At 32.7% G+C, this 23,084-nt stretch overlaps 2 protein-coding genes and 1 long non-coding RNA gene across 3 annotated transcripts in view; 2 read left to right on the top strand and 1 right to left on the bottom strand.

Moving 5' to 3' along the window:
* Window positions 1-671: 671 nt before the first annotated feature.
* LOC141287866 (uncharacterized) lies at window positions 672-1,610 on the top strand. The gene is made up of 2 exons (XR_012339565.1): window positions 672-785; window positions 1,047-1,610. It is a non-coding gene; the product is annotated as an uncharacterized lncRNA (long non-coding RNA).
* A 2,619-nt stretch (window positions 1,611-4,229) lies between these two features.
* Window positions 4,230-8,949, bottom strand: LOC141289001 (LRP2-binding protein-like). Its single transcript, XM_073821194.1, has 8 exons — window positions 8,784-8,949; window positions 7,713-7,822; window positions 7,455-7,568; window positions 6,769-6,911; window positions 6,577-6,682; window positions 5,643-5,866; window positions 4,460-4,625; window positions 4,230-4,295 (listed from the first exon to the last, which is right to left on the bottom strand). The coding sequence occupies exons 1-8, from the start codon at window positions 8,896-8,898 to the stop codon at window positions 4,230-4,232; spliced, it is 1,044 nt and encodes a 347-aa protein (XP_073677295.1). The 5' UTR covers window positions 8,899-8,949.
* Window positions 8,950-9,515: 566 nt separating this feature from the next.
* LOC141288079 (GPI ethanolamine phosphate transferase 2-like) overlaps window positions 9,516-23,084 on the top strand; it is a 222,035-nt gene continuing 208,466 nt past the window's right edge. The window contains exons 1-2 of the mRNA XM_073820194.1: window positions 9,516-9,854; window positions 12,219-12,424. Of these exons, the coding sequence (XP_073676295.1) occupies window positions 9,701-9,854; window positions 12,219-12,424 (360 nt within the window). The 5' untranslated portion in view covers window positions 9,516-9,700. The remainder of the gene's footprint in view (window positions 9,855-12,218; window positions 12,425-23,084) is intronic.

Below are 23,084 nucleotides of genomic sequence, written 5' to 3'. Positions count from 1 at the left end.
TGTTGTTGGAACTTTGTAATTATGGTAATTCCTGCCACACCATTAGTAGCTTTTTTAAGCTATTGTTATTATAAACAGTAAGTGTGAAAAGGCAGTATTACCTAGTTCACCATTTGTAAATAAATAAATATTATTATTATTTTTGATAAAATATGCTAAAAAAAAATTTCTGAAGTTTGAACTTTGTAATTATGGTAATTCCTGCTGCACCATTATTATTGTTATTTTTTTATTTTATTTTTTTTACAACTATTGTTATTATAAACAGTCGGTGTGAAAAGGCAGTACTACCTAGTTGACCATTTTTAAATATAATTTCTTTCTTTTTTTTTATCTAAATAAATACAAAAGCTAATCCTGTGCCGATTCAGTCACCCTGGAAAAAGGTTTTACTTTGTGCTAAAGCGCAAGGCTGTTAATGTAAAAGGCTTGACGGTTGTTTCTGCCTGCACGATGCTTTTTAATTAGAGCGGGACACTTAAAACACACTCCAGCGAGAGCAATTACACCAGTCTGAGCTCAGAGCGCTTGATAAAACCGCTTCACTCTAGAGCTCTCACAACCCACACTACACAGACCAGCAACAATCAAAACAGCATTTTAATGAAGAATTCCTCTTTCGTTAGAAAGTTGGACAGCAGAGACTGTGTAATAAAAGCAAACATTGTTGTTTTGGTTGTTCAGATGCACTTCAGAATCTCGTGGGGCAGCAGAACGCGAGATACGGGATCATCAGGATCTTTAATGCACTTCAGGAGACCAGTGCCAACAGACATCTTCTCTACGTAAGTCCCCCAGCGCTCGGTGACTGACCATTAACCCTATTAATATCTCAGCTTTTCATTTTTAGTCAGCGGATTTTTTCATTTCTGCTTTCTGTTGAAAACACTCTCTCGTGACATGACAGATTTACATCTGTGAAGAGGAAAGCGATAGGAATGAACCCGAATGGAGTGTCACGCCAGCTGTATTCAGTGGTGATACTGTAGCGCCATCTAATGGTGGCATTTCTAAACTGAATGTCCATTTTCTCTGTTTCTCATCAGATCTTGTTGGAGATGCTGCTTAAAGAACTCTATCCTGAGCTGAGCGTGGAGGCCGTACAGGCTTGAACATGTTCGCGTCACGTCAGAGGCTCAGGATGTGTTTCTCTCATGTGCTGGATGGTGTTCATTTTTGTTGTTTTATTTCTGAAACACTTGACTCTGTAGTGCTGGATGTAGGAGTCGTCATGAATATGTTTGTGTTTGAATCCGTTGATGTGTTTCTCTCTGGTGAGATTGGAGGAAGCGACCATATCCACTGCCAGCTGTCATCTTCTGCTTTTCTTTTCTCTCTTTTGTTTTCTGCTAGGGGGTTTTGCTGTGTAATGTGAATAACAGTCAGTGGAATGAGTGTTACACATCTGTAAAAAAGAAGAACCCAGACCTCTGTAAACTCCCTACATATTATTGTGACCATTATGAAAGCTTTTAATCGTGCAATATGTCATGTACAGTTATTGTGAAAGTTCGGTTTGTGATATTATTATTATTAATATTGTTATTATAGAATTTTATTTTTACCAAAATAGACTAGAGCATTTATAAGCAATAAATTGCAAAAGAAGATTTGCCATGTGTTGTGTCTTTATTATAATGTAATATTAAATAAACACACCATCCATCCATCCATTTATCTATCCATCTGTCCGTCCGTCCATTCATCTATCCATGTCTCTATTTATCTGTCCATCCGTTCATCCATCCATCTGTCCGTCTATCATCTGTCCGTCATTCTGTCAGTCTGTCCATCATCTATCTGTCTGTCTGTCTGTCTGTCTGTCTGTCCGTCCATCCATCCATCCATCTATCTGTCCGTCTATCATCTGTCCGTCATTCTGTCAGTCTGTCCATCATCTATCTGTCTGTCTGTCTGTCTGTCTGTCTGTCTGTCCGTCCATCCATCCATCCATCCATCTATCTGTCCGTCTGTCCATCATCTATCTATCTGTCTGTCTGTCTGTCCATCCATCCATCCATCCATCCATCTATCTATCTGTCCGTCTGTCCATCATCTATCTATCTATCTGTCTGTCTGTCTGTCTGTCCGTCCGTCCATCCATCCATCCATCCATCTATCTGTCCGTCTGTCCATCATCTATCTGTCTGTCTGTCTGTCTGTCCATCCATCCATCCATCCATCTATCTATCTGTCCGTCTGTCCATCATCTATCTGTCTGTCTGTCTGTCTGTCAGTCTGTCCATCATCTATCTGTCTGTCTGTCCATCCATCCATCCATCCATCCATCCATCCATCTATCTGTCCGTCTGTCCATCATCTATCTATCTGTCTGTCTGTCTGTCCATCCATCCATCCATCCATCCATCTATCTATCTGTCCGTCTGTCCATCATCTATCTATCTGTCTGTCTGTCTGTCTGTCTGTCCATCCATCCATCCATCCATCCATCCATCCATCTGTCCGTCTATCATCTGTCCGTCATTCTGTCAGTCTGTCCATCCATCCATCCATCTATCTGTCCGTCTGTCTGTCTGTCTGTCTGTCTGTCTGTCCATCCATCCATCCATCCATCTATCTATCTGTCCGTCTGTCCATCATCTATCTGTCTGTCTGTCTATCTGTCCATCCATCCATCCATCTATCTGTCCGTCTGTCCATCATCTATCTGTCTGTCTGTCTGTCTGTCTGTCTGTCTGTCCATCCATCCATCCATCCATCCATCCATCCATCTATCTATCTGTCTGTCTGTCTGTCTGTCCGTCCGTCCATCCATCCATCCATCTATCTGTCCGTCTGTCCATCATCTATCTGTCTGTCTGTCCATCCATCCATCCATCCATCCATCTATCTGTCCGTCTGTCCATCATCTATCTGTCTGTCTGTCTGTCCATCCATCATCTATCTGTCCGTCTGTCTGTCTGTCCATCATCTATCTGTCTGTCTGTCTGTCCATCCATCCATCTATCTGTCCGTCTGTCCATCATCTATCTGTCTGTCTGTCCATCCATCATCTATCTGTCCGTCTGTCTGTCTGTCCATCATCTATCTGTCTGTCTATCTGTCTGTCTGTCCATCCATCATCTATCTGTCCGTCTGTCCATCATCTATCTATCTGTCTGTCCATCATCTATCTATCCGTCTGTCCATCATCTATCTGTCTGTCTGTCCATCCATCATCTATCTGTCCGTCTGTCTGTCTGTCCATCATCTATCTGTCTGTCTGTCTGTCTGTCTGTCCATCCATCCATCCATCTATCTGTCCGTCTGTCCATCATCTATCTGTCTGTCTGTCCATCCATCATCTATCTGTCCGTCTGTCTGTCTGTCCATCATCTATCTGTCTGTCTGTCTGTCTGTCCATCCATCCATCCATCTATCTGTCTGTCCGTCTGTCCATCATCTATCTGTCTGTCTGTCTGTCTGTCTGTCCATCCATCATCTATCTGTCCGTCTGTCCATCATCTATCTGTCTGTCTGTCCATCCATCATCTATCTGTCCGTCTGTCTGTCTGTCCATCATCTATCTGTCTGTCTGTCTGTCTGTCCATCCATCCATCTATCTGTCCGTCTGTCCATCATCTATCTGTCTGTCTGTCCATCCATCATCTATCTGTCCGTCTGTCCATCATCTATCTATCTGTCTGTCCATCATCTATCTATCTGTCTGTCCATCATCTATCTGTCCGTCTGTCCATCATCTATCTGTCTGTCTATCCATCCATCATCTATCTGTCCGTCTGTCCATCATCTATCTATCTGTCTGTTTGTCCATCCATCCATTCATCCATCCATCTGTCCGTCTGTCCATCCATTCATCTATGTCTATTTGTCCATCCATCCATCCTTCCATCCATCCATCCGTCCACCTGTCTATTTTTCCGTCCATCCATTGAAATGTTTCAATAATGTTTTTACTAATGAAAATAATGTTTTAAATGTACATTCAAGATTTTAGCAAAATCTCAAAAATAAACAAAACAAAAAAATTAATTCTGAAGATTACATTTCTCAGAAGTTGGCACATATTTTTGACTAGACTTTCAAAAGATTTTTCTTTGCATCATTCTTATATGACAATAAAGTAATACTAAACAGTCGGAACAGGGGTTATAATGACAACAACTTAGTGTAAAGTGTAGTGAAGTCAGTCAGTTCAACAGTCAAGATTTTCATGTCATGAATTTCATTGATGGGATTAAGTGAGCAATTGTTGTTGCATGTGTGATTTATATCCTTCGGTGTACAACGTCCATTTGCAGCTCCTTACAGATCTCTGGATCGATCCTGGCAGCCTGATACAGGAAAAATTAGAAAAATTAGCCACTGGACCTCAAAATGTAACCCATATCTCTTATAATGCAAGTCCCAAACTTTTCCCACATCGCTTCTCAGAAGCAGTGTTTTACAGGTCCAACACAAGAACTGACATTTTAAATACATTGGTGGTCAATGGTACCTGTGTGAAATAGCTCTTTGCTCTGTCTCTGTTCTTCAGGACGCCTCGGCCCAGCTGAAGGCAGCGTGCATAGTAAAACATGGCTACAGCGATTCCCTTCCTGATGTACTCCTCCAGACAGTCTGTATGCTGCGCTATGGCACTGATGTCCTCATATCCACACACTCTGAGAGACAAACCAAACCTGTTTTGACTACTTAAAGGAGACATATCACAAAAATCTGACTTTTTCTATGTTTAAGTGCTATCAACATGCAGATTATGTGCAGTGGATTTATAGATTTATTTACTGTATATTATGCTGCTGTCACACAGATCTAATATAAACATGTCATTTTTTACCCAGCTATTTACCTTCACGGACAAAACTGACTGTATTTGTAACTCATGTGGGTTTTTAACATAAACTAGTGTGAAACATAAATAAACGTCGGAAGCGATGCGTGAAACACACAAAATGTGCAGAGCGGTGGGTCGCGAGGACTGGAATTGGACACCGCTGGTTTAAAGGGGTCATCGGATGCCCATTTTCCACAAGTTCATATGATTCTTTAGGGTCTTAATGAAAACTCTATAATATACTTTGGTTAAATTCTCAATAGTAGTGTAAAAAAACACCCTTTTACCTTGGGTGGTTGTGTACACAAACTGTCAACACACATTAATGTTCAAACAACATGTAAAAGTTAGTTTTGCATCCAATGACCCCTTTAAGCGCAATAAGACGTGAAAGAGAACTTGGTTTAGTACGCCATGTGACAGCTGTTTTATGTGTGCATGCTTTAGATGTGTGCGTTTAGAAAACCTTTTTTTATGTTTTAAACTTTAAAAAGCATGATTTCAGCGCGATAAACATGATAATCAAAAGCAAACAGATGTTTTTTGGCAAAGTATCAGGTACGAGCTGTAAAGACGCAGCTCTATTCTGGAAAAGGGGGCGGGGAGCAGCAGCTCATTTGCATTTAAAGAGTCATGCACAAAAACAAGCGTGCCTCTGCTTCCACTCAAAATAGGCATTTTCAAACTGATATAATAAATGATCTGTGAGGTATTTTGAGCTGAAATTTCACAGACACATTCTGGGGACACCTGAGACTTATATAACATCTTGTAAAAAAAGGCATAATATGTCTCCTTTAGAACTGAATGGTGTTCCTTACAGTTTCTGGATGATGTGCAGTACCTTTCTCCAAGGGCGGCTGCTCTGGAGTAGAGCTTTCTGTGGTAGTAGCAGGCCGTCAGGTGACCCTGCGCATAGACGTTTCCTCTCTCTGCCGCCTCCTTCAGGCAGAACAGGGCAGCGTCTGGGTCCTTCTGCACTCCGTGACCATAGAGATACATAACACCAAGAGCACCCTGAGACTCCAGACTGCCGTTACCACATGCCTCCGAGTGCCACGAGAACGCCTGCAGTAGATGAACACACGTGATCAGCTTGACTGAAAACAAAGACATTTAAAGGGACAGTTCAACCAAAAATGACAATTCTGTCATTAATTACTCACCCTCATGTTGTTCCAAACCCGTAAGACCTTCGTTCATCTACAGAACACAAATTAAGATATTTTTGATGAAATCCAAGAGCTTTCTGACCCTGCATAGGCAGCAGCACAACTGACACGTTCAAGACCCAGATCAAGGCCCAGAAGGTAGTAAGGACATCTTAAAAATAGTCCATGTGACATCAGTGGTTCAATCGTGATATTATGAAGCTACAAGCTACTTTTTGTGCACAAAGAAAACAAAAATAACGACTTTATTCAACAATTTCTTGTGTTCTGCTTGTAAACAATGTTCTATGTCAGAACGCTGGCTCCTGTGTCTTGTGAACATGCGTCGAAGACGAAAGAAATCAAACATGGACTATTTTAACAATGTCCTTACTATCTTTCTGGGTCTTGAACGTGTCAGTTGTGTTGCTTTCTATGCAGGGTCTGAAATCTCTTGGATTTCATCAAAAATATCTTAATCTATGTTTTGAAGATGAACAAAGGTCTTATGGGTATGGAACGACATCAGGGTCATTTTTGGTGCATTAGATCTCTTCTGCATTTCAGCAGCTCTACAGGTCAGTGCTTCAGCTGATGCTGCATGATGGTTATCAGTGATACCAGGACCTTTTTGAGGTCGAGAGTCTCCGGCCTGCAGTAAAACATGCCTAGGGATGACTGCGCTTTCACACTAGCGTTCGGGCTTCCATCATCAGCTGCCAAGAGCCAAAACCTGCCACAGAAATGTTCATCAGGTGCTCTTCTCATTTTCATGCAGAGATGTTTTGACATTTATAATTTGCTTTGATTGTTTCTTACCGTTCTGCTTCAGCTCTGGATGCCTCAACGCCAAAACCCTCCAAATACGCTTGACCCAAGTTATACAGTGCTGCATATCTGATACAACCCACTTCAGAAGAGTCCCAGAATGCAACTTTTCTCATGTACTCAATTGCCTTGCCCTGTTGAAGTTAATGGGTTGCATATGAACAAATTCAGTAGTGGTTTTAAATGAGATATTGGTAATGCATTAAAGGGATAGTTCAGCCAAAAATGAGATTCTGTCATTAATTACTCAACCTCATGTCGATCCAAACCCATAAGACCTTTGTTCTTCTTTGGAACACAAATTAGGATATTTTTGATGAATTCCGTAAATGACGCATACTCATGCTGATGCAAGTGCGTGTTCAACATAAGCATGCGCATGTCGCATGGACTACTTTACCGATGTCCTTGGTACGTTTCTGAACCTGGGAACATTTCAGTTGTGTCTGTGCAGGGTCAAAGAGTTCTCAGATTTCATCAAAAATATCTTAATTTGTGTTCCGAAGATGAACAAAGGTTTTACGGGATTGGAACGACATGAGGGTGAGTAATTAATGACAAAATGTTTATTTTTGGGTCATCAATGTAACATACGAAAAGCTTATTTTTAAAAACTGTATCTACTGTAATTACTGTATACTGTATGTATTAGATATCATAAAAATAGCATTTCTCACAAGGTCTTCTTTGCTTCCGAGGCCATCGTAATATATGACAGCCAGCTGATACAGAGCTCGAGGATCTTCATCTTTATTGTCATCAAAGATGAGCTCTGCTTCTACGTAGCGGCCCTGTGGAATACCGCATTATTCCTGAGATGTGTAACTACTATACATCAATATGCTCTTTGTCTGTGATGCAGAAAGCAAATTCTCATGTGACTCTGTCATATTGAAACAGAATAACTGAGAGAGAGAGTTTAAGGCATTAGTCACCTCCTCATAGTGTAACTGTCCCAGGAGAAAGGCGGCTTGTGAATCTCCTCTTTCTGCTTTCTCTTTAAGCAGAAGCACTGTCTTCTCCAGCTTCTCACCGGTAGGCTCTGCTTCGGAAAAAAAATGATGCAATTATTTAATCCAAAAATTCAGAAATCTTGATTTAGAAGAACTGTTTTCTATGTGACTATATTTTAAAATAATTAAAATGAATAATTTATTCCTGTGATGCAAAGCTGAATTTTTAACATCATTACTTCTTCAGTGTCGCATGATCCTTCAGAAATCATTCTAATATGCTGATTTATTATCAATGTTGAAAACAGCTGTGCTGCTTAACATTTTGTTGTTACCTGTGGAACTTTTCTCAGGATATTTTGAATAAATAAAAAGTTAAAAAGAGCAGCATTGAGAAATTATTTAAAATATAACTTTGTTATAATAATATAAACTACCATTTAAAAGTTTGTGGTCTGTACATTTTTATTTGTTTCTTTTTTTTTTTTAAAGAAATTAATACTTTTATTCAGCAAGGATGTGTTAAATTTAAAACAATGATAGCAAAGACTTGTAGTGTTGGAAAAGTTTTATATTTTGAATAAATGGTGTTCTTTTTAACTTTTTATTCATCAAAGAATCCTAAAAAAATAATTACAGGTTCCAACAAAATATTAAGTATAAGTAATACATAAAAGTAATAAATCAGCATATTAGAAGGATCACTGAAGGATCGTGTGACACTGAAGACTGGAGTAATGATGCTGAAAAATTCAGCTTTGCATCACAGGAATAAATATTTTAAAATATATTAAAATAGAAAACCATTATTTTAAACTGTAATAATATTTCAAAATATTACCGATTGTTGTCTGTATTTTTGAACAAGTAAATGCAGCCTTTATGAGCATAAGACAGTTCTTTAACAAAACATTAAAAATCTTACTGATTCCAAACTTTTGAACGGCAGTGTAACTTATATATAATGAAACCATATAAAATATTTAGCATATGAAATAAAAATGAAAGGAAATTACATGTCTCTGATGTTATGGAATGTACATTTCTGATCACCTGATTGCAGTGACTCTTTAATATCTTGATAAGTCTCGTTTATTTCGTCGAGAAGCTTTGAGGTTCTTGTTTTCTCCGTGGATTTCAGTTGACTGCAGTCCATTTCCCTCGACATACATAAACACTGATGTTAAATCACTGCTTACAAACACAGTTTGCTTTTCCAGTCAGCAGCACTTTAATAAATGACATACTACGTAGCTCATTCCGTTGGATTGTGGTTTTCTCTGTCTATAAATTTCCTAACAAATAATACGCGTTTTGACAGTGTCGAAAAAGAAATAAAGCGCCATTCCAAATGTTAAACAAATGTTACTATGGTAACCACTGATTACCTCTCACTTTTACTTTTCATTTCACTTAATACGTTATTTAAATTTCATAATAATATAATAAATTATAATTATGAAATCATATATGTTTTGAGCTTAAAAGCTATTTTAATCCATATCGCCTAAATTGTAAACAAAAATGAAGAGTGTATATATAACGCTTGCTACTTTCATTTAATAAGATACATTTTATTTTATATAATTACTAATTATATAAATTAAAATATAACTAGATATTTAATAGCTGCATAATACGTTTAAATGTAATGTAAATGTAAATTAAATATTTTAAATAAGAGTTTTGGTTCTGATGACAAAATAAGAGTCCGCAGAAATGTTGTGTGGAACGATCCGTCTGAGTTGCCGTAGTGACCCACATGGCACAATACGGAAATGAGAATTTGAAAACACTAATCCGGCAGAATCTTCACTAATCGTGTGGATTTCGTGTCGTTTCCAGGCGTGTTCAGAATGACGGTTGACTGCGGTCACTGAGAAATCAGTCAGCGAGCTGGACATTTGCCAGTGTTAGTGTTGTCTTGTGAGTGTGAGGAGTGTTATTGATGACAGTTATTGATCTTCACCATGAAGCTGAGCTCATCAGTATTTGCATTATTGTGTCTCATATGTGAGATTGTGTCAATCGCTCTTTTCCTGAGAGGATTCTTCCCTGTTCCTGTCAAATCATCCTTTTCAGCCAAGAGCCAAGTGACTGACTTTCCTGCAGAACCACAAACAGGTAAACACACACACACACACACACACACACACACACACACACACACACACACACACACACACACACACACACACACACACACACACACACACACACACACTCAAAATTATTAAGCATTATGATTTTATAATTAAACATTAAGGCTAAATTATCTAAAGATGTATTTTTTAATTGATACTGTTTTTTGGTAGGATTTGTTATTTATTTAATTGATGTAAATAATTTAATTATTCATATTCATAATAATTATTCTGTAGTTTAGACTTTATATTTGTCATATTTTTTTGTAGTGTAATTATATATCATATTTTGCTGTGCATCAAATTTAATTTAATTTTAAAGTGTTCTTATATACACCAGATTTTTTTAAATGTTTTTAGAGTTCCTTCTGCTCACTAAGCCTGCATTTATTTGATTCAAAGTACAGCAAATTTTGAAATACTTTTACTATTTAAAATAACTTTTTTTCTATTTGAATATATTTTAAAATGTATTTTATTCCTGTGATTTCAAAGCTGAATTTTTAGCATCATTACTTCAGTCACATGAACCTTCAGAAATCATTTTAATTTTCTGATTTGCTGCTCAAACACATCTATTATTAGTATTATTATTGTTATTATTATTATTATGCTAAAAACAGCTGAGTAGTTTTCTTTGATGAATAGAAAGTTTAGAAAGCACATTTATCTGATATAGAAACCTTTTGTAAAATTATAAATGTCTTTATCATAATTTTTGATCAATTTAAACCATCCTTGCTAAAGTATTAATTTCTATAATTTCTTTTCTTAATGGAATTAAATAAAAAAAGTTTGTTCTAATTAGATTAATTAAATATTTAAAATGAATAACAATAATAATTAATATATATGTAATAGTAATATTTTGTAACATTTAATTTGCTATTTATTTTTTAGGCTGCAGAATAATTAAATGTAAATTCAATAATTTATGTCAAATTAATGGTTATTTTAAATAATTGTAAATAGAGTAAAAACCAACAGCATTGCATGCAAAATGCGGGACACTACTAAATATATAAATGTATTTACTAATGTAAATATGTGATAATATAAAAGTAAATTATTAATTTTAATTAAATTAAAAAGTAATTCTAATTAATTATATAAATATTTAATAATAATAGTTGTTTTAAGAAATTATCTTAAAATATATAAATATTTAATAATGCACATTTATAATAATATAAATTTAAATTATTAAATTAAATACAATGAATTACTAATTCTAAGTAATTATAATAAATATTTAATAATAATAATAATAATAAACATTACATAGTAATATTAAACACTGAATAGTAATAATAATCAAAAAAAAAGAAAAGAAATGATACTGACTCCAAGCTTTTGAACAAAATAGACTGTTACAGATAAATACTGATCAAGGAATCCTGAAAAAAAGTACCCAACTGTTTTAAATGTTGATAATAATATTTTTTCTTAAACAGCAAATCAGAATTTTAGATTTTAAAATATTAAATTAATTGTGTGACTGGAGTAATGATGCTAAAAACCCAGCTTTGAAATCACATTAATAAATTAAATTTTCAAATATATTCAAACAGAAAACAATTATTTTAAATGGAACTTTTTTTGCTCAAAAAAAAAACAACATAAAAAAACATTTTTTACATAGAAAGTGTATTTGCATAAATTCAAGTAAAGACAAAAATATATATTTTACATCTTTAAACAAAGCACTTATTCATAGTACATTTAATTTATTTTTAAATGGTTTAAAACGTCTTGCTGACAAATAGGTAAAACCTGGTGGTTTGAAGGATGTCGGCAAAGGTTGGTAACTCGTACAATTTATTAGTATTTTCTTGCACTATGAACTATTGTTTTTGGTATATGCACTGTTGTTACACTGAATGGCATGGGTGTCTTCTGTAAATCATTGTAAAAATGTATGATAGTCATTATTTTTTGCTCAGAAAAAAATGCACTTTCTGATTTAAAGAGAAAAATTAAAGCTGTTTTTTTTTTTTATTTAAATATTAATTTTTTATTTATTTATATTTTTGATGCTTAAAACACACTTTCAGTCTTTATGAAAATTATGTATATTTCATTGTATACTTTTATTACATTTATTTTTTATATATTCCCAATTTTATGCAGAACGGCTAAATATATCCTATGCCTCAGTCTATTTGATTCTGTATGTCCAAATCCCAATGAATTGCCTCTTGGGGATTAAGCCGGAGGATTTAATTCTGATGTTTAGGGTGTTTTAATTTCGGCCTTTTTTTCAGGATTTTTAATTCTAGTTCTGAAATCAGAATTCATAACATGCATCTTGATTACATTTTCTGAGTTGTTCTGTGTTCTGCAGGAAGTGGTCCTAACTCTAGCAAAGCCCCAGTGCCGGTGTTCAAGCGGGTGGTGATCGTTCTGATCGATGCTCTCAGAGATGACTTTGTGTTTGGCTCTGATGGCCGGAGGTTCATGCCGTACACCAGAAATGTGGTGGAGAGAGGCTCTTCTCACAGCTTCATAGCCAAAGCCAGACCGCCCACCGTCACCATGCCCAGAATTAAGGTAAATTACACACAAATCCAATCCTTTCTTAACCTAGTTTGTTTTTGGCTGTGGTTTCTCCTTTAGTATACATCTATGGATTTTTTTGCCTATTCTATAATCAACATATGCTATTATATTACTAATTCTAATTGGTTTACATATTTAATAATAATAATTATAATAATAATAATGCTTATTATATTTAATACTTGTTTTTGATAAATATATTGATATTTTCTATATGTGTTCAACAGTTAGTCAAATAATGACATTAAATAAAAAAGTTTGTTCTAATTAGTTTAATTAAATATTTAAAATTAATAACAATAATAATAGTACATATATAATAGTAATATTTTGTGCTATATATTTTATGCTGCATAATTATTAAATGTAAATTCAACAAATTATGTCAAATTAATGGTGTTATTTTAAATTATTGTCAATAGAGTGAAAACCAACAGCGTTGCAAGCAAAATGCAGGACAGGGTAAATATATAAATATATTTAAAAATGTAAATATATAATAATGTAAATGTAAATTATTAATTTAAATTCAATTAAAAAGTAATTCTATAAATATTTAATAATAATAATAACAATAGTTATTTTAAGTTATTTTATTTTTGATCTTAAAATATATACATATATTTAATAATGTAAATTTATAATAATAACAATTTAAATTATTAAATTAAAGGAAAAATAATTAAAAACGAATTCTAGTTAATTATAATAAATATTTAATAATAATAATAATAATAATAAACATTAAGTAGTAATATTGAACACTGAATAGTAATAATAAGAATAATTTTACATAATTATTTTAAAATATCTAAATACATTTAATAATATAAATATATAATAAAATAAGGAAATAATATAAATTGTTGAATTAAATGAAAAACTAATTCTAATAAATTCTGATAAATATTTATTGATAATAATAAGAGTTTAAATTTTAAGAAAATATCTTCAAATATTCAAATATATTTAATAACATAAATATATAACAATATCAGTTTCAATTATCTAATTAAATTAAATGATAAACTAATACTAGTTCATTCTAATAAATATTTATTATTAATTATTATGATTAATAAAAAGTATTAAATATATAAATATATACATTTTTAGTAATGTAAATATATAATATACATTTACATTATAAAATTAAATTAAATTAAAAACTAATTCTAAAGAATTCTAATAATAATAATAATTATGTAATAATAATAATAATAATAGGTTTAAGAAATTATCTTAAAATATATAAATATGTTTAATAATGTAAATATATAATAATATAAGTTTAAATTGAATTAAAAGCTAATTCTAATTAATTATAATAAATATTTAATAATAGCAATAATAATAATAATAATAATAATAATAATAATAATTTCAAGAAATTATCTTAAAATATATAAATATATTTAATAATATATATTTAATAACATATATCAATATAAAGTATTAAATTAAATCATTAACAAAATGTGGGACGCTGCTAAATATATAAATATATAAATTTTTAATAATGTAAATATATAATATACATTTACATTATAAAATTAAAAGCTAATTCTAAAAAATTCTAATAATTATTTATTATTATTATTATTATTATTATTAATAATAATAATAGGTTTAAGAAATTATCTTAAAATATATAAATATGTTTAATGTAAATATATAATAATATAAATTTTGTAATAACATTTTTGTAAAACAGCTAATTTGAATTAATTCAAATATTTTTTTAATAATAATTTCAAGAAATGATCTTAAAATATATAAATATATTTAATAACATATAATATCAATATAAATTATTAATTTATTTAAATTAAAAACTAATTCTAGTTCTTTCTAATAAATATTTAATAATAATATACATTGAATAGTAGTAGTACTAATAATAAGAAGAAGAACAATAATAATAAATATTATTTAAAATGTATTTAAAATATATTTAAAAAAGATAGCTAATTAAATGTTAAATGTATATTTAACAAATTATATTAAAATGTTAATTTAAATAGGGTGAAAAGCAAAAGTGTGCATGCAAACTGGGACATTGCTAAATGTGCATAACTGTAATTAATTTAATTTAAAAAAAAATTATATGGTTATATAAAATAATAATAATAATATATGTTTTGTTATTAACAAGCCATAACAGCTTTGTGACCTAAACTTGACTTTAAAAATAATTTGTACAGGGAAAAAAACACAGAAATCTGTTATTGATTGACATCTCTCAATAATCTCTGCTGTATGTTGACGGCTTCTATTCTGTGTATTAATTCAATGTAGGTCAATCCATAATCATTGATTCATGTGTGAGATGTTAGAGCTTATCAGTGATATTTGTACAGACATATCAGTTCAGCACATCATGACAAAAAGACAGAATCTGTAGCGTTGCATCTGCTAAGAATAAATAAAGACTAAATCAGTTTCAGTTCTCTTGCATCTCATATGACCTGCATTATGTGAGTTGTGTCCAGCAGATGGCAGTCCTGCTCTATCGATCCCTGCATATATACAGTATATCACTGCAGGGCTCTCAGCTGTAAACCTGTGTGACATGGCCAACTAACCCAAATTACAGTCATCCAGAGATCAATCAGTCATTTATTGCTGCTGGAAGGCTTAGAAGAAAGAGAAGCTTTTTAAAGTGATAAATATTTATGGTGTTTTCGTGCTGTTCAACACTTCATGTTTAGATACTGATAGTTTAAGTGAGAGACGGCGCTAAGATATTTAGGAATATTTCTGTCTGAATTCATGCCATATGTCCCAAAGCAATCCTGCTTTCTCCGGGCAGTTCTTCTCTGTCTGCTGTTCTCATTTCTTTCTCAGAAGTGGACTACAGAGGGTTGTTACACTCTCTGCTCCTCTCTACCATCCCACCTTTCCACCTCCATTTCTTGAGGCTTTTCAGTACTGAGATGGAACAACCTGCTCTGAAATAAGGGGGTTTCATGACCCTGTATTACATTACACAAACAGCTGTTTGTTTCTTATGGATCTCTTGTGTAATGCTCCCTGCAGAAGAGCAGGACACACTTTCCATGAATAGAGTAGTCTTCAGTAATAGGCGAGTGAAAGCAAGAAAGATAGAACGAGTTACAGGGTTGCTGTTGGTTTGTATTTATTGATAATCTTATATTTTTTATATATGTGACCCTGGACCACAAAACCAGTCATAAGGTTAAATTTAACAAAACTGAGATATATACATCATATGAAAGCTCAATAACTAAGCTTTCTATTGATGTATGGTTTGTTAGGATAGGACAATATTTGGCCGAGATACATCTATTGGAAAATCTGGAATCTGAGGGTGCAAAAAAATCAAAATACTGAGAAAATCACCTTTAAAGTTGTCCAAATTAAGTTCTTAACAATGCATATTACTAATCAAAAATTACATTTTGATATGTTTACAGTAGGAATTTTACAAAAAATCTTCATGTAACATGATCTTTACTTAATTTCATAATGATTTTTGGCATAAAAGAAAAATCAATAATTTTGACCCATACAATGTATTTTTGGCTATTGCTACAAATATACCCCAGCGACTTAAGACTGGTTTTGTGGTCCAGGGTCACATATTAAAGATTAAATATGTTATTATTCGTAAACTGTTATATTTATTAATAATAAAATATTATTATAATTTTTTATTTTATTTAAAGTTTATTATTATAATTTTATGTGCTTTTGTCATTATTATTATTTTTTTAAATGATTTTTAGCTTTTGGTTTATTTATTTATTTTTTCTAATTTTAGTACTTCAACTATAAACGTATTCATTAATTTTACAGTAGTTGACAAGGCAACATTTCTGATGTTTTACGTTTAGGTTTTTCATCTACTGTTTACATTTTATTCTTCTTCAGCCTTATTTTAATTAACAAAAGTTTTTAATAGTATCACTAACAACACTACTGTTTGTGTAAACAATGTAGAAAATGGACAGATTATGTAGTTAATATGATAATGTTACTTCACAATTTTATGGAATATATACATAAAATACATTTTAATTATTAAATTAAATGACATTACAACTAATTCTGATTAATTCTATTAAATATTTAATAATAATAATAATTCTGATTGTTTTAATTAATAATAATAATAATAATAATAATAAAATATTAAATACTAATTAAGACATTTTGCTAAAATATATAATTACATTTAATAATGTAAAAACATAATAATAATAATAATAATAATAATAATAATAATAATATATTAAGTGATAATAATGAACAGTAAATCATTTTTAAGAAATTATCTGAAGATATATAAATAAATGTAATAATGTAAATACATAATAATAGAAATAAAAAATTGTTGAATCGAATTACTTAATTATAATAGTAATAATAATAATAACAATTATTATTATTATATTTTTAATACTGTAATACTGTTTAATTAATGTAATACTAGAAATTTTAATTATTCAATTAAATTACATTAAAAACTAATTATAATTAATTCTAATAAATATTTAATAATAATAATAATAACAATAATTCTGATTCAGTCTGTCTAATATTAATAATAATAATATAATAATTTGTTTAATTAATACATAAAAATAATAATTATTTTTATTATTTGTTTAATTAATAACTATAATAATAATAATAATAATAGTTATCTGATTAGTTTAGATAATAATAATAATAATAATAATAATAATAATAATAATAATAATAATAATATAATAATAATTCTGATTAATAGTTTAATTATTATTTAATTATTATTGTTGTTATTATTATTATTTATAATGTAGAACAATATATTTTTAATGTTAGGCAATATTTCTATTTTGTGATACAAATGAATTTAATGTATGATGTCAAAATAAGTTGTTGGGTACAATTAGTAAAAGTCAGGTCAATTTTATTTGTATTGTTTTTTTTTTTTTGTTTTTTTTTTTTTTACACACATTTGTAGTAGCTCTACGGATATTCACCATTGGATATTCATATAATGGTATATTACTTGGATTTTGGATAACAGTAAAGATAACATATCCACTAGTTATCTTTCTATAGAGCAGGATTTGTGTCTTTACCACTTTAAGAAAGTCATGGGATGTCCTTTTTTTTTTTTACTTTATTTGTTGAAAGTGCCAAGAGGGACTTTATTTATAAAGCCCGTGTGGTCTCCAGAAAGCCTGATGTTTACAGCAACACCTTCATCCTTCATGGAGTCAGTTAGTCGCCTCTCTGTGTTGGTTGACCTCTTCACAGAACACAATTCACTCGGGACTCTCAGGTTTGTCTCGCTAACAAGCCCTTTTTCAGTCTCGGTTGCCAGCTTATTGCTCAGAACATCGTCTTGTTCTGCTTTTGTTGTTTTCTTTGGTTTGGACTGGTTCTTTAAAACGAGGCATATGTGTGGTCAGAGATTTTTTTTTGGTTCTGTTGTACTTCTGAACCCTTTTACCTGGATTAAAATTGCAAAGAAACAGATGTAAACAGGTAATATGCAGCATTTAGAGGGGAAACAGGGTACAAAGGTGTAGGGATTGCTACAGTGACGATTTATTGTACCTTTTTGCACAGTAGACAGCTTGTTTGTTTTCTGTTGTCAAAGTCATATTTCCCTACCCTGAATTAAACAATATGATTGCATTTAAACTCTGTTAAAATGCGTGACACGATCAGCACTGTGTGTGTGTGTTTGTGTGTGTGGCACAGCATCATCTCTGCCCCTGTAAGAACATGAGCCAGAATGCTGGTTGCCGTAGAGACGCTCTTGCCATTGATTTTCAGTCATTGTCGCTGCTGATGATGTCATAAGTGAGGGTGTGACATCCCGGTGAATGGAGCTGTCAATCAAACGTCTGGGTCACACTGACTGAGCAGGTCTGTCATCTTTTCTGTGATAAGTTTCAATGACTTAATACTGAAATCAAATGCGACGGAGGGCTGAAATGTACTTATTTAAATGATTAAATGTCTTTTGAGTACGTAAGACCATCATTTCTGAATTCCACAGTGACTTTGAAGTATATTCTTCATGTTAAAATATAAGCGGAAAAAGAAAATCTATCTGTGGAAAATGACGCCGTGTCGCTGCTGTGCTAGTTTTAGGCCGTTTCATGTAAATACGCAGATTTTTTTCTGAGATGTTGCCTCACTTTTTTCTTTGATGTGTTCACCAGCTGCTGCATTGAAGTGTTTCTGGAGAGTAGAGAGTTATGCTGAATACCCACCAAGTCCATTTGGTGCTTTTTGTGTCTTACCAGTTTGAGTAGCTTATGAGCCAATTTTCTAACAAAAAGGCTGATTTTTCTTTTTTCTGTCTTTTAGTTTTCTTTCTCTTTTATTTTTTAAGGTTAACCATTTTATAATGTTCTTTTGTCATTCGTGACCCTGGACCACAAAACCAGTCATACTGTAAGTGTCAATTTTTCAAAAATTGAGATTTATACATCATTTGAAAGCTGAATAAATAAACCTTCCATTGGTGTATTTTTGATGTTGATTGGCTGAGATACAACTATTTGAAAATCTGGAATCTGAGGGTGAAATGGCTCATTCTCCAACTCCTCCCGAGTTAATCAGTTGAGTTTTCCCATTTTGAAATCCATTCAGACGTTTTCCTGTTCTGCCGATATCACTTTTAGCATAGCTTTACATTTTCCGCTGGTATTAGTACACGATATAACTACAGAAGAGTCAAGTTTTAAATAGGACAAATTTTGAAACTCGTTGGTCATTTTTGAACACAATGCTATATTGGTCTCATAGGATTCAATGATCTATTCTAAGCTAAAAGTGATATCGCCAGAACAGAAAAACGGCTGAATGGATTTCAAAATGGTAAAACTTATTAACTCTGGGGGAGTTGGAGAATGGGCCTATTTCCAAAAAAAGTGGAGCGTTCCTTTAAGAAAACCACCTTTAAAGTTGTCCAAATTAAGTGCTTAGCAATGCATATTACTAATGAAAAATTTAGTTTTGATATTTATGGTATATTTACAGAATATCTTCATGGAAGATGATCTTGACTTAATATTCTAATGATTTTTGGTATTGACCCATACAATGTATTTTTGGCTATTGCTACAAATATACCTGTGCTACTTAAGAGTTTTGTGGTCCAGGATCACATTTTTATTAGTTTGATACACTACCAGTCAAAAGATTTTGAACAGTAAGATTTTTATTGTTTTTTAAAGTCTCCTCTGCTCATCATTTTTGGCATGTGTGACTTTGTGGAATTTTTTACCAATATTTTTTTTTTTTTTTTTTTTTTTAATCTCAAATTATGAAAATTATTCATAAAAAATGCTTTTTTTCACTCAAAAAATGAGGTGCCTACTTTTGGATAAATCAGATGCAAATAGAAACACAAAACCAGTCCTAAATGAAAGAAAACAAGTTGACAAAAAGATTGAATCCAATATTTGGTGATAATCTAGCATAATGAGAGATTTAGAAGCAATTGTTTGGAGTCCGGTCATTTTTGACCGGGAACACCAAAAGTGTGACTGTTTGCAATTTTGTACAAAATAAAAGCATTTAAAAGCAAACTTACTGATTAAACATTAAAGCACAGAAGTGTGAGAAACGGTGCAAATATTCATATATTTTTTTTAATGTCATATTGTGAAAATTATTCATAATTTTTTATTTTTTTCCACTCAAAAAATGAGGTGCATACTTTCGGATAAATGAGGCTTACAGTTAATCAGATGCAAATAGAAACACAAAACCAGTCCTAAATGAAAGAAAACAAGTTGACAAAAAGATTGAATCCAATATTTGTTGAAAATTTAGCATAATGAGAGATTTATAAGCAATTGTTTGGAGTCTGGTCATTTTTGACAAGCCAATTGAACGTTTCGTTTGGTTTCATTTCATTTCATTTTATTTTATTTTATAAACAATTTTTTTGCCAACTGGAAAAATGACTTTTTTAGGGCCCTAAATCAGATTCCCCCCCCCCCCCCCCCCCACAAATTCATTAAATGTTAGTTATTAAAAATACAGTTGTTCCTTGTTAGTTCATGTTCGTTCACAGTACATAAATGCTGTAGATGTATTGTACATTCTTAGTTCATGTTAACTAATGTAGTTAATTAATGTTAACTACTAAACCTTAGTGTTTCCACAGTTTCTATGATTAATTATGCTGGATTTATGATTTAATACAAATTTCAAAAACTGTGTTAATTAAATATAGGTATAAAACATGAAATATGTAATTAATATTTTTTTTTTATCTGTGGTTTCTGCAGTGTGGAAACCCTATGCCTTACACCAGACCAGCAAACATCTTTCAAAATAAGTATTTCCACCAAATGCACCATAAAACCCTACTGGAATCCTGATCTTGCGTGTGTTTGTTTCTGTTTGTCGTTTTCCTAAAGGTGTTGTTTTTCTTCTGATGGTCCAACACCTTTAGATCCTCCTCGGTTCCTGTGGTTTCACTGAAGATTTTGAAAGGTTTTGTTTCTGTAAATAGAGAAACTTTTCTTATTTTCCTGCAGAGATAAGCTCTCGGCTTGCTTCTCGGTTTTTGCCTGGTACATTAATGCTGTAAAGAAAAATGCTTCTTCTGTCCTACTTTTTATGTCTCCAATCATCAGGATTGACACATTAAAAGGTAGGATGTATTTCCATACTGCAAATCGGCCTGTCTGGAGGCGGAATTCACCAATCACAGTCACAGAAAGAGTGTTAAACGAAAGAGACCAACTCTGAAAGTTAGAAAACTAAAATGCAGAAGATAAATCTTCTGTCTGTTGTCATGTGAAGTGCGGATGGCCTCAGGGTGTTCAGCGAGTGTTTAGAAGCTGCTCTCTTACAGTTGTCGGAAGATGCTGAGATAACGCACCCAGGGCGCGTTGTTAACGTCAGTTTTAATCAGTTCTGCTGACTACTTCCTTTTGCCCATGGTGCTGCAGTGATATATTGTTTTTTTTTTTTTTTGTGCTAATATGTCCTTAAGAATCGTTTGTAGCTGCTCTGCTGTTGATTTGAAATATATTTGTCTATATTGTGCATTCAAGAAAAAAAGAAAGTCTCAAAAAGTTTTCTCTCAGAACTTTTTCTTTTGTGTTTGCCTGAGAAACGTTTTTGCTTGCCTGTTAAAAATGCTAATGTTTAAACTTGGTGGGCGGGGTCTGCAGTTTAAATTAATGCATGTTTGAAAGTTTGTATCATGCAATTCTGAGGAAAAAGTCACAACTGAGAGTTTGTATCACGCAATTTTGAGGACAAAAAGTCAGAAGTGCGAGTTTGTGTCACGCAATTCTGAGGAAAAAATCAGAAGTGCGAGTTTGTTTCACGCAATTCTGTGTAAAAAGTCAGAAGTGCGAGTTTGTATCACGCAATTCTGTGTAAAAAGTCAGAAGTGCGAGTTTGTATCACGCAATTCTGTGTAAAAAGTCAGAAGTGCGAGTTTGTATCACGCAATTCTGTGTAAAAAGTCAGAAGTGCGAGTTTGTATCACTCAATTCTGTGTAAAAAGTCAGAAGTGCGAGTTTGTATCACGCAATTCTGTGTAAAAAGTCAGAAGTGCGAGTTTGTATCACGCAATTCTGAGGAAAAAGTCAGAAGTGCGAGTTTGTATCACGCAATTCTGAGGAAAAAGTCAGAAGTGCGAGTTTGTATCACGCAATTCTGAGGAAAAAATCAGAAGTGCGAGTTTGTTTCACGCAATTCTGAGTAAAAAGTCAGAAGTGCGAGTTTGTATCACGCAATTCTGTGTAAAAAGTCAGAAGTGCGAGTTTGTATCACGCAATTCTGTGTAAAAAGTCAGAAGTGCGAGTTTGTATCACGCAATTCTGTGTAAAAAGTCAGAAGTGCGAGTTTGTATCACGCAATTCTGTGTAAAAAGTCAGAAGTGCGAGTTTGTATCACGCAATTCTGTGTAAAAAGTCAGAAGTGCGAGTTTGTATCACGCAATTCTGAGGAAAAAGTCAGAAGTGCGAGTTTGTATCACGCAATTCTGAGGAAAAAGTCAGAAGTGCGAGTTTGTATCACGCAATTCTGTGTAAAAAGTCAGAAGTGCGAGTTTGTATCACGCAATTCTGTGTAAAAAGTCAGAAGTGCGAGTTTGTATCACGCAATTCTGAGGAAAAAGTCAGAAGTGCGAGTTTGTATCACGCAATTCTGAGGAAAAAGTCAGAAGTGCGAGTTTGTATCACGCAATTCTGAGGAAAAAGTCAGAAGTGCGAGTTTGTATCACGCAATTCTGAGGAAAAAGTCAGAAGTGCGAGTTTGTATCACGCAATTCTGTGTAAAAAGTCAGAAGTGCGAGTTTGTATCACGCAATTCTGAGGAAAAAGTCAGAAGTGCGAGTTTGTATCACGCAATTCTGAGGAAAAAGTCAGAAGTGCTAGTTTGTTTCACGCAATTCTGTGGAAAAAGTCAGAAGTGCTAGTTTGTTTCACGCAATTCTGAGGAAAAAGTCAGAAGTGCGAGTTTGTTTCATGCAATTCTGAGGAAAAAGTCAGAAGTGCGAGTTTGTTTAACGCAATTCTGAGGAAAAAGTCAGAAGTGCGTGTTTGTTTAACGCAATTCTGAGGAAAAAGTCAGAAGTGCGAGTTTGTTTCACGCAATTCTGAGGAAAAAGTCAGAAGTGCGAGTTTGTTTCACGCAATTCTGAGGAAAA

Source organism: Garra rufa, chromosome 16, assembly GCF_049309525.1.
Source record: "Garra rufa chromosome 16, GarRuf1.0, whole genome shotgun sequence".
Classification (NCBI taxonomy): Eukaryota; Metazoa; Chordata; class Actinopteri; order Cypriniformes; family Cyprinidae; genus Garra; species Garra rufa.
The sequence above is the reverse complement of the archived record's forward strand: the minus strand, read 5'-3'. Positions and strand labels throughout refer to the sequence as shown.

What these genes read in the sequence shown, in the direction of transcription:
- LOC141289001 (XM_073821194.1), bottom strand. Translation starts at nt 8,898, where the DNA reads ATGTCGAGGGAAATGGACTGCAGTCAACTGAAATCCACGGAGAAAACA. An exon ending in TCGGAAGCAAAGAAGACCTT is followed by an intron (nt 6,912 to 7,454) that starts GTGAGAAATGCT and finishes TAACTTCAACAG; the next exon opens with GGCAAGGCAATTGAGTACAT. An exon ending in CAAAGAGCTATTTCACACAG is followed by an intron (nt 4,296 to 4,459) that starts GTACCATTGACC and finishes TTCCTGTATCAG; the next exon opens with GCTGCCAGGATCGATCCAGA.